This window comes from Ctenocephalides felis, unplaced genomic scaffold (genome assembly GCF_003426905.1).
Source record: "Ctenocephalides felis isolate EL2017-DRISC unplaced genomic scaffold, ASM342690v1 CF-g0.4_SCAFFOLD_01170, whole genome shotgun sequence".
Taxonomy (NCBI): domain Eukaryota; kingdom Metazoa; phylum Arthropoda; class Insecta; order Siphonaptera; family Pulicidae; genus Ctenocephalides; species Ctenocephalides felis.
This window is the reverse complement of record NW_020537324.1, coordinates 72,770,042-72,782,566: the sequence shown is the minus strand read 5'-3', so window position 1 is coordinate 72,782,566 and position 12,525 is coordinate 72,770,042. Positions and strand designations below refer to the sequence as shown.

Below are 12,525 nucleotides of genomic sequence, written 5' to 3'. Positions count from 1 at the left end.
AACGCCATGAAATATTTATCTTTAAAAAGTAGTTAGTAAAATACAATTGCTTTTTGTATCAATTCAATTGGGCGTTTTATGAAATACGTATGAATATTTGCTTAAATAATGGTATTTCATTGTTCGAAATGCGTTATAGTTATTCAAAATTATTTGAATGGAAATTCACGTTTATAGGTACAGACAGCGATTAAAACGTTATCCATATATCACATTCTGATGGTAATATAGAATATTTTTTCACCGCGATTCACGGTTCGATGATCAAATGGAATTCATTTGGAACTAAAACGAAAATTACTGTAACTATGCACGGTGTATATAGTAATATATCTATATATAACTAGCAAACCCGACGAACTCCGTTTCGCCACCAGATGGTTTCGTGAGAAAGATGAAGAAAATTTTTGTTTGTTTTATATTTGAAAAGGAAAAATTTGATTTTATTACACAACAGTAATGAATTTATTTCGATTATCAAAATTAAGTGTTTTTTAGTTGAACTTCTCTAAGTAAATGAAAGTGAATCCGCAAATTATCCGTTTCATTGAAGTGCTCCTTGGTAAACCACATTTTTTGTTTTTTGGTCTGGCGTTAACACAAACAAAGCGGATGGTTTTCCAACTCGTGAACAGGCAACGTATAACTGCCCATGTGAAAAACAATGTTTTTCTAAATAATCTATTTGAAATTTATCCCGCAAACACTAAGCGATTGGCCTTGGACTTGTTAATTGTCCTTGCGAACGCAAGGCGAACTGGAAGTTGCAATCGTTTGAAGTCAAATGGAAGACCAGTCGGAATCATTGGTATGTCACCAAATCGGCAGCAATTTTTGATCGAATGGTGAAATTCAGTGCGTGTACATTATTATTTTTTGCGGCAAGAATTGCTCGTTCACTTAACCAAGCATAATTCTGATAATTCTCACTAATGTCATTACTCGAATTTTTAATTAGCCCGAGATGTTATCTGAATGTCATTACAAGAGAATGAACTCTGGCAAAATTTATAAAGGTTAATATATCAATAAATAACATGTGAAATTCGTTATAATTTAGATAATCGATAGAGATCAATACGATAACCAAATAGAAATCAATAACAATAAGAAATATAGAAGTTTCCTTTCCTGATTCCAGTTCCTGAGTCTAATTCCCTGACTCGAAATTCATATAGAAGTTAACAAGAATTTGTATTCACATATATTACCAATATTGCTTCTAATATCCTCGACACAAAATGTTTGAAATAAAAAATCTGAAAACCGGTTTTCGAATTTTAATTTTACTAAAAAACCGGTTTTAACCGGTTTTCAAATTTTATATAGAAAATAAATTTTTGTTCGAATATCCTGTAATTTATCCGCAAATTTAGTGCAATTTAGAGCAGTATTTGACTGAATTTATTATTCAATTTTGTAGATAGTAATCAAAATTATTTTAATTTTGATTAGTAGAACTAAAAAATAATAGTTTATCTTGATTTGAACATAATTATTCGTTATTCATGCATCATTTTCACATATAAAAATGGAAATATTTTTATGATAGTAGAAATTTTTCGAATAAATAAAAGTAATACATTTTTAAATAAAAAACATTCATTAAATTAAAAAAAAGTTAAAAAAATACTAGATACATGTTGATACATATTTGTTAATATCAATTTTATTTTAAAAACAATTAAGCTAAACTCGGGTATTGTCTGTTCCGAGAAAATTTAACTAATTAATTTTAAACACTTTAATTGTTTCTTGTTTAATAAAATATGATTTCAAAAAACTGAGAACGTCTATCGAATTTCTACATAGACGTGTCCTTTGTTTACTCACAAAATTTCCTGTAGAAAATACTCTCATACTGACTACCAAATTATGCTTAATTGTTTTTAAAGCCTGATATAATAATTCTAAGGTTTTTGTTCTTTTATTTGTGGCTTCTAGGGTTTAAAACTCTTTTTTTTAAGTTTGAGTAGAGGAAGTTACTTCTTCAAGAAGAAGTCACACTGATTTAAATTAATATATACCTTGATATAAAAATCGAAATTAATATATTCAAATCCTTTCTGGGAACCATTGCAGACTGATAAGATATAAAATGCTATTGAACCGATATGATTTCAAGAATCAAAACGCTTTCATCTATCTTTTATATTTGGCTATATTTGTCATTTTCCATTTATATAGTGAAAACCAACTTTTTTCACTAAAAAACGGTTTTCGAATACCATAATTTTCGCCAAAAAACCGGTTTTAAAAACCGACAAAACACTAGTTGCTGTCTACTTCAATAAACCTTATTCGAATCGATACAGTTCAAACAAAAGTGATATAAAACAATAAACATTTTCTATTTTTCTTTCTATCCACTTACTTTGCACGAGTCTGTAGTGATGATGAGCAGGTTGTGGCAGCAGACAAGCTTGTTGCTGTTGCTGTTGAGATTGTTGCTGTTGTTGAACGTATCCGGAGCCATCGGGAGGCTGTTGCTGATTGGACTGTTGCTGGGGCTGAGGTTGACCCGAAGACAGCTGCGGGGGCGGTTTCCCCAGAGCCATCGCGTGTGCGGCCGCAGCCGCGGCGGCGGCGTGCGTATGCGGCACTATGCCCACGTGCGGAACGCTCATGAGGGGATGCTGGCCTGGCGCCGGGCCCATGTTGGGCACGTACCGAGACACCATGCTTTTTTCGGGAGATTATTCGGGATGGATCAGTCGAGGGTGGTTATTCGATCGCTCTAGGGAAGGTGACGCACGCGAGTCAAACCACTGCCGTGGGGTGTGACAACACCCGCATGCACAAGCGCATGCCCCCGCACTATTGTGATTACGCTGCTCTCGCCGTATTTGTATTACTCCGACTCCGACTACTAGCACGTTCCTCCTGCGTGCGGTGCGTGACCGCTTGTTATTAGGAAGATCCTTCCAATAAATCCTATACTCTCTCCGCCGACGGTACGGTATTTTACTGCTGTTTAGCTTCGATATTTGAATAAAATTGCTTATAGGATTGGATTTAGTCGACCGAGTAAAAGACTCGCCATTTTTGCTCCGTGCTGCGACAGAGCTCCGACAGTTGTTATTACTGCCTTATAGTAATTGCCGTTAAAGAAAATGCATAGGAATTCCGCATGCGTTGATAACGGTGGTTTCTTATTCACAATCACAAAATAAAGTTTCTATTCAATTAATGTGCGTATTTACTAATTAAATAACTTACACTGTAGAGTCACAATAGTAAAAAAATCTTTAAACTGATCTGATTATCTTACTAAACTAAAAGTTTTTTTCAACTGTAATATTATAAAAAATGATCTCAGAATGTTATCACTAATAGTCCTTTGTTTGATGTGCATTTTTACACGCACCGGTACGACGTGAAGTCAAGATTACATACACTGCAAATAAGAACACACTTTTAGGAATTGTGCTATGACATAGATGCATATTACCCATACTACAAGTATTTACTAATTTAATTACAACATGCTCACAAAATTAATTTGATTATAAGAATCATAGTTTCAGGCAAGTCTAAAACAACAAATTACTAATTTCAAATATTTGCTACAAATGATTCTGTTACAATGCAATTTATTTAAATAAGATAATGTTATTGTATAGTTTGATATATACGTGAGAAAAAGCTTGATTTTTCAAGTTCTCACGATTAACTAGCCGCGTGAGTATCTGTCACATCTCATAATTCACACGAATATTTCTAACTGATATTATTTGTCAAATTCATACATGGCTACAATAGTTAAATAGTATCTATTAAGGTAATGATATCGTCTTAAAGACCACGCTTTATGCAGGCGTTTGTAAGAAAATCGATAACCGCACAAAGTGACGCCCTGTTTGTGTGAAAAAACCTCATAGAAATATGCATCTACGTGTAAAACACAATTCTACAACATATCTACTCACTATAAAGATCACAAAGTCATATTGTCATTTAATTGAACACAATTTCTGTCATTTTCACATAAAACACCTTTATAAAAATAATCACATATTATCACAAAAACATAACGCTTTATGTCAAAATCGCCATCTTGTGGATATGTTCGTAAGAAAATCGAAGTTTGTCACATGGATTGCGGTCTCTCTCTAACACATAGGGATTGACATAAGTCGCGTGAGATAGAGCATACGGCGGAGAGTTCATTTTGGAGAGAATAAAGTACGATGGTCGTGTGTGCGATTGCCGCTAGAGTTTAGAGCGGCGCTTTAAACACAACCATGCGGAACATAGCGGCGAAACGTCAAAACAAAATGTGGCGGGAGCGAAAGCTTTTTTGAATTTGAAGGAAAATTATAAAAACGTATATTATCGTAATAATCGTCTACCCTATGCTTAATAATAATAGATATATAATTTTGAATAGCTCCTATGCATATGGATATAAGTTAAGGTAATATACCAAAATATTTATTGTATTTAATTTTTGTCTGCTGTCTGTTTTGTCTATTTGGGTTAACCTCCGAAACGGCTTGACCGATTTTAACAAAACTTGTTGGTCGCTGATGTAATTGGACGTAATTTAAGCTGCTTTGAATTGAGAAAATAAGTCTCTTTTTAAAAATTAACTACGATAACCAAAAATTAGTCATAATTTCACTAAAGCTCTAGGTTGCACTTTAAAGCTCATAATTTTCAAACAACGTGAAAAACTTTTTTTTCTAATTTTTTTCAGAGCAGGAAGTTAAGGTCAATACTATCACCCCGTTTCGGGTTTGACGTTGAGTTCTAGTAAATGGTATATGCAATAACAATGTAAACATTTTATTTGTTAAATTCCACGTGAAGAAAGTGGCAAACACGTTAATAAAAAATCCTTTTAATGAAATTATATAATAATAATATAAACTAGTGGTGTATGGCATCGTGCCTTAAGGCAAACTGCTGTAACTTCCCGTACCGTAATAAAATATTCGAGAAATTTTAAACGTTTTCAAATATATTATTACAAATACTGTAAATTTCATTATTTTTGCTATCTTGTTATATTTGAGCAAATCAAATGTAAATCATAAATCAATTTATCTCCAGAACATTAACAATCGTCATTTCATTTCGAATTCAATTTAAAAAAAAAAGTTGCTCAATTTACACAAAATTGAATAAGTGCTCCCATATAGTCACAGTCTAAACGCATTTGCAAATAATTCTGTGCGACATTTCCACTTATACTATGCTTAGCTTGGCGGCATTTTCACATTTTTCAATAGTTTTCACAAATTGGAAAAGTGCTAAATGCACTTGGGTAAACATTTGCACCAGAGTGGCGCTTAGACTGTGCTTAGCCTGAGTGATTTTTTGAATTTTTAATCCAAAATTACAAAATATTTTTTGAAAAAAAATTAGAAACAATTTTTTTTCCAAAAGCAATTATTTGTTGAAACAAGCAGAAAATTCTTTGAATCATTTAAATCGGACGCTTAGTTCTCTCAAAACTGCCATTTTTTTTAACATTCAGTTCTGTATCTCCGAAACCGCTAGGTCTACCTTTGCTAAAAAACTAATAACCGTCATTACGAACTGAATGTTTTTTGGATCATACAAATCGGATGATCCGTTCTCTCAAAAACTCGATTTCTATTTTTTGCACTCTTTGCTCCATATCTCCGACACGGCTGGACCTGCCTTTGCCAAAAACTAATCAGCACATCTTCCTATTAATAGGAATCGAATGTTTTTTAAACCATACAAATCGATTGATCCGTGCGCCCGAAAACGTGGATGTAAAAATGCGGACATACAAAACACACACACACATCCATTTTTCAAAATGTTCAGAAACCATTAAAACGTCGATTTTTCGGCCCATTACTATAACTACCCTACGGGAAGTTAATAAATTCTTTTAACATAATTAATAAAATTGAAAGTTAAGGAATTCTTGAAGTCACATAGTACTATTATATAATAGCTATATAATAAATTAATATATCTTGATATAAAGAATATATTCTTAAGATAAGCAAAGGTTTCAGGTACAAAAATTCATAGTAATTTCATTTTTAAATTGGTTGTGATAAGCGAAAATTGATTATTAAACATTCTTATGTTTTAATAGTTACATACGATGAATGCTATAGCATCCATGTCAAGTATCATACTTCTATTTTATGCAATTTGTTTGCCCCAAGCAAACTACGGGAAAAGATAAGAAAATACCTAAAGAGTCAGGTCGTCATTACCCTGACAGGTATAATGGGTACAAAAATGTAAGGTTATATGAAATTAAATTTGAAATAATTGACTTTAAAATTTGAATGCTATAGCATTCACGTCCGCGAACGTGTTCAATAATACAATTTCTATTGTCTGAAGTTATCATAAGGAAGTCATGATGCATATTTTATTGTATTATAAATTATATTATTTAATATAGAGCAAAAAATGTTACGACATCATACACGTACGCACAAGAGCAGGAATTATTATGACGCAAACTAATACGTATTGTGAATTGATGGAATTGTTCATTCTAATGTATTCAAAATACGACTATGTCTTTAACAAGCGATAAGAACTATGTGAAATAATCTCAAAATTTCGTTTATATAGCTAAAATTTCATAATAATATTAACTAAGTGAATATACTTTGAACTAAAGTAGTGAAAAGCTATTTGGACTAAACCTTCTTTGTGCTCATTTGGCAGAATCAAAATATGAAAAGTTGCCCCAACGTTTGAGATTTTGTAAGACTAATATTTCTTAATTCAGTTTTTACTTTGCACCCTTCCAATTTGCAAATTCCAATATTATATTTATGATAAATGCACCTCGAAAAAAATTAAGAAAAAGCTTGAACTATGGACTTAAACTTTAATTTGAGGTTGTTTTACAGAATCCCAAATTTGGAAAGTTGTCCAGAAGGTTGGGATTTTGTGAAAGTAATATTTTCTAATTCAGTTTTTTCATTTTATCCAAAAGAAGCAAATTTAATAAAAATGTACAAAAACTAGTAAATTATCGCTGAAATTCGTTTTTTCAAAAATTAGGAAAAAGCTTAAACTTTGAACTTTAGCCTAAAATTATGTTTGAGTTTCTGTTAAAGATTGTCAAATATGAAAAGGTGCCCAAAAGTTTCGGATTTTGTGAAAGTAATATTTTCTAATTCAGTTTTTCAGAAAATTTATAAAAACGCACAAAACTAGTAAATTATGGCTGAAATTTGTTTTTTTAAACAGGAAAAAGCTTAAACTTTGAACTTTATCCTAAACTTATGTTCAAGTTTATCTTAAAGATTTTCAAATATGAAAAGTTGCCCAAAAGTTTGGGATTAAGTGTAGCAAATATTTTATTATTTAAGTTTTTATTTATACTTTATACAATGGAACAAATTTAACAACAAAGTACAAAAAAAAAACAAAATTAAAGCCCTCTTTTACAAACTTTATAATAGCCATAAGCAAACAAAACCCTTATTGTTACATTCATAATAAATATAAATTTGTTATTATTTTCACGGTACAAGTATTTTTAGAAACAATTTATTCCATTACAATCTATTTGCACACTTAATGTTATGAACAAAAAGAGTGAAAATATGAATTTTTGAAAAAAATTACAATCAAACAGTAATACAGATTAAAAATACAATTAATCAACGACATATTTTTCTTTCCAAATCTTGACTTCTATGTGTTTTTTATTAGAATCTATAATATTTTTATAAACCTGTTGATTTTTTAAAATCGAGTAGATTTAGCAGTGATATACCATTTTTTGTGTAACAAAAAGCGTAACCATGGTACGAATTTTTTTGTATTTTCAACAGTAATCAGAACTAAACGAGTACTATGAGTTGTGCGATGTGGTTTTAGAGTGCAATCCATATCTATGTGATAAATTCACTATTACAATGCAACGAAATGACTATTTTCTCTTAGAAACATACGCTATCTGTATGTCCAAGCAAAAACCGGTGTCACTGCTGCTTGACTTCAGGCTGTCCGAAGCTCTACGAAATTCGTATATAATAAAATCGGAATAAATTTTAACGGAAGTCCCAAGGCCGTACGTTCACTTTTGACACCGAACTGATTTGACAAAGTCTCAACTCAGAATGATGGTATGCCCAAAACAAATAACAAAACATGATTAAAAGTTTTTTCTCTTATCTCGCAGGATGACGAGCGGCACAGTCAATAAAAATCTTAATTTAATTTTGAACACATTTAATTGTAATAGAAAATAAAACATCCATTACAATGTGGGTATTGCCTAACCCATTTTGATATAAAGTTACTGAAAAAAGATTTATATCTCAAATGGTTTGAGCTTAAGAATCACCCATTCAAAATTCCATGTCTCGTCAAGTTGATTACTTTTATTTGTAGTGATTGTACACATTACTGCCATATCAAATTTTTATCTTGAAGATAATACTATCAATATAAAAGGGAGATACGAGGTCATAGTATTAAGTATTTTAATTTAACAGCTCGTCTGTCTATCAGACACACACTTTTATATTATGGAAAAAGATATGAAAATCAGACAATATAAAAATCAATGATTAAAATTAGAATTTATGGCAATAATAATTAAAAAATGGTACATAAGATATTTATTTTTGAGACTATTTAAGCCGTGAAGATAGTGTTAAAATTAAATGCAAAGTAATTTTCAGACTGATCAAAATTGATTTTAAATTTATTCGACATATATACAGAGTGTCCCAGAACTCAACGTCATGCCTGTCCTAAGAAGAATTAAAAAAAGAATATCTGAAGTCGTCTGAATTATGGGCTTTTAAGTGCAACCTATAGCTTTGATGAGATTGTGACAATTTTTCGGTTATTGTGGTTAATTTTTATTATTTCGTTCATATGAACTTGAAAAGTGTAACCCTAAATAATATTTCTAGAACCACAATCAAAATAAAAAATAGAGTCAAATACATAAAAATCTATTTATACGTAGCAAGAGCAAGTTCATTGGCTGTATAAAAACTTTCAAAAAAAAAAAGTTTGTAATCTACCTGGGAAACAAAACATCTTCAGCAATTTTTTTAAAGAACCATACCAGAGACCAACTTTGGCATAACCTGTACAATTTTAAAATAAAAAAGAACATAGAGTTAAATACACAAAAATCTACAAACCTTTACACACAAAACGTATTTTACTGTTTGTGATCAATTTACAAGAACAAAAAATCTTCAGCAATTCGGAGAACGCCATGAATATCTTTAGGATAATTTATATAATTTTACTGAATTGGAAAATTTTAATTTTTCAAGGTATGAAATACACGATAGTGTCTATTTTCTCAAAATAAAGTAGTTGGATGTGCGGCATACATTTTCCAATGAAGTTTTTACCGCTGAATCCAAATTGGGGGTCAATTAGAAAAAAAACTAATTTCCAATCCAATAAATCTTCTGCATAATAACTAAACTCTTATAATTTCCGTCGTTTCCTGGTCTTTTTACCATAAATGACTGTTGAGTATCCACTTAAATTCACCAAAAACTATTTTTATTCGTTAATTAATTGATCATTTACAAAATATTACAAACCCACTATCTTGGTACAACTCCAATTTTATAATCAGCAAAGACTTTTAAATACCATATGTTGACAAATTATTAAAGATTCAAAAATTAAAGATCTTCCCGTTCCCAATGAAGACTTAAAAAATGTCAGACCTGCCTTGTGTTAATTAGAAAATCACTCATAGAAGTGCAGTCTTATTAGTTAAATTATATGTCTTATTAGTCTATATTGGTTTTGGGGGAGAGACGAAAAATCACCAAATATCACATGGGGAGGGAAGGGTATAGTAAGATATAACCTGTATTTTTTTTTTACCTGAATTTAAAAAAAAATCCAAACATTTTCAAAAAAAAAAAAAAAAAATTACAATTTATTACAAAAATTACACGTGATGTTTGGTGATGGACGGGGGATAATTTTGAAGTGATTAATGGATACCCCCTTATTTAGATGTCGGATTAGTTAAAATAGGGTTCCATCCATCCATCCATCCATCCATTCATCCATTCTCTCTCCCGAGTGAGAGTAGTTTATATTGCGATGATGATGTGACTTGACTTGACTGACTTTCTTTTCTATGGTGCCGTATGGTGTGGCACAGTTGTTTGTTTGCGCGTACCCATAATATGCGATATACGAGATATACGACGATATACGAATTATTTCATCCTAGAATAGAAAGCAATTTAACGGAACTATGAGCAGCAAAATAAAATACATGCCGAATTTTCAAACGAAGACAACTGTGAGGTCTATGAACCCGCACCGCACGCCGCCACCGTGGACGCGAATCTTCAACGAGAAGTCAGACATCGGCAAACCATTGTAATAGACCCACTGGAGGTAATAGGTAATAGATAATAGAAAGTAATAGGTAACAGAATTCTTAGTCAATTCAGTAACATCATTAGTTAATTTTTTTTGAACTTAGTTCCGCGCTCTGTTTATTTATTTATTTATTTATTTTTAAATATATATAGCCCGCAGATTTCTTGCAAGAGGACTCAAAAATACAATTATTTTACATAATGAATAACAATTAAAATATATACAAAATTACAATGTATAGTTATTAACTTAAAATGCTTAACATAAAATTACATGTAATGCAGATTGTAACAATATTATTTATAAACAGGATAAGATAAAATAATGAGATATTTGAAAAGAAAATAAAAAGGTTAACTTGTGCAGATGGAGATTATTTGATTAGGTGAAGTGTTGTGAATATCTATTTCATTATTAATTAAGTTAAAATTAGAAGACATAAGTAGAATAGGCGAATTTAAGAGAGAATTAGATTTAGGATACAAATCAATGACAAGAGATCTTAAAATACAGAAAAGGGAGTACATTCATCATATTCAGTTGGGAAAATATGTTCAAGATTTAAATGTAGAACTGTTCGATGTATAAAGTAGATATATATCTACAAGAAATAAGTATTTCTATTGATGTAGGTATATTTTTTGTATTGTGCAAAAATACAAAATCCCTCATCACTAGAAATTCGATTTTTTTTGCAAAATTCAATACATACACACACACACATATTATATATATATATATATATATATATATATATATATATATATATATATATATCTTATATATAAAAATGGAGCTCTCGATCAAATGATTCGGTAAAACTCGAAAACGGCTAAATCGATTTGGCCAGTCTTAGTCTTGAAAAATTCGTGCCAATCCAGAGATGATCGGAAAGGCGAGATATTATTTCCAAATCCCGTAGAAACTTTACATTTTTATTTTGAAATTTTTTGTAGAAGCGTAATTTGAATAAAACAATGGACGATGACTAATACGTCAAATGTCAAACGTTTTTGACAAATGATGTTCAATTACTTTTAATAGGATGTTTTACGTGAATATTATTTAATTATGATTAAATTGTAGTGAATAGTTTTGTTTGTAGTTTTATTTATACACAAAAACGTTATTAAACTCAAAATATCAACTTTTTTGAAATGTTAATATGAAAATGCACTTTTTGGCATACTTTTCTCAAACACGGTGCTCTGAAAGATATGATTTGTATAATCATCTACTCATTGGTGTTTATAAAACATTTTCTAGGTTTTATTATTTTTTATTTATGTTATTTAAATTCAGATCCTAAATTTGGTATCGATCAAATGGACATTTTGTCGAATAACATTTTCCCAGTTATAATTTCCCAAAATTGATCAAAGAATAGATAGCAATATATGAAAGTCCGGGGTTAAAAAAGTCCACCACCAATGTGTCAAAAACCACTAAAGTTAAGCATTGTTTAACAACAATATTTGAAAGTAGAGGGAAAAAGATGTATAACCAGCTATAACCTTGATTCTCATGACTTTGCTATCGGAAGATAAACGGTAATCTTTGAAAATCCATAATAAAAGTATTTTCTTCCGTTGGTAGTTTTTTAGCATTAGTTAAAAGTGTAATTATTTTGTAAAATACCTTTAAAATTAAAATAAGACATTAAACCTGTTTGCCACCTGGCCGTTCCAAGTTACCCCGTCTATGGGGTAAAAAGGTCTAGATAACAAATTTTTGAAAGCAAATAAGTACATTTCTACAATATGAAGTAGCTGACAGTTTTATTGAACGGAGTCAGATAATTGTTACTTTGAAATGAATTATTTGTTGTGATATAATTGGTTTGATTTCTATAATATAATTAATATTTGCTCAAAGTCAAATTGGACTTTTGTGCCTCAAAAAGCAGGTTAAAGAAGAAATACTTAATTTATTTTCTACCTCTCCTCGCAGAAATTTGAAAATTTTGTATAAGCTCAGTAGTATTATTTACAATTATACACAAAATCCAGAATCCAAAAAGAATCTGAAAAACTTGAAACCTAATCAATAAGTCGAAAGACCAAAAAAGACTCGGATTGGATTATACCATGTTTTCTATAGAAAGTGTATAAAACTTCCAGTTTGATTGTATTGACAAAATATATACAAACTAATGGGGTTTATTGTTTTTATAATACCTCA

The 12,525-nt window shown here is 30.6% G+C and overlaps 1 protein-coding gene across 1 annotated transcript in view; it reads right to left on the bottom strand.

The window, feature by feature from the left end:
* The window catches only part of LOC113367625 (ras-interacting protein RIP3-like), an 88,638-nt gene extending 84,485 nt beyond the window's left edge, over nt 1-4,153 (bottom strand). Inside the window, exons 1-2 of the mRNA XM_026609215.1 lie at nt 3,930-4,153; nt 2,375-3,397 (exon numbers count right to left, since the gene is read on the bottom strand). Of these exons, the coding sequence (XP_026465000.1) occupies nt 2,375-2,681 (307 nt within the window). The 5' untranslated portion in view covers nt 2,682-3,397; nt 3,930-4,153. The remainder of the gene's footprint in view (nt 1-2,374; nt 3,398-3,929) is intronic.
* Between the last annotated feature and the right edge of the window lie 8,372 nt (nt 4,154-12,525).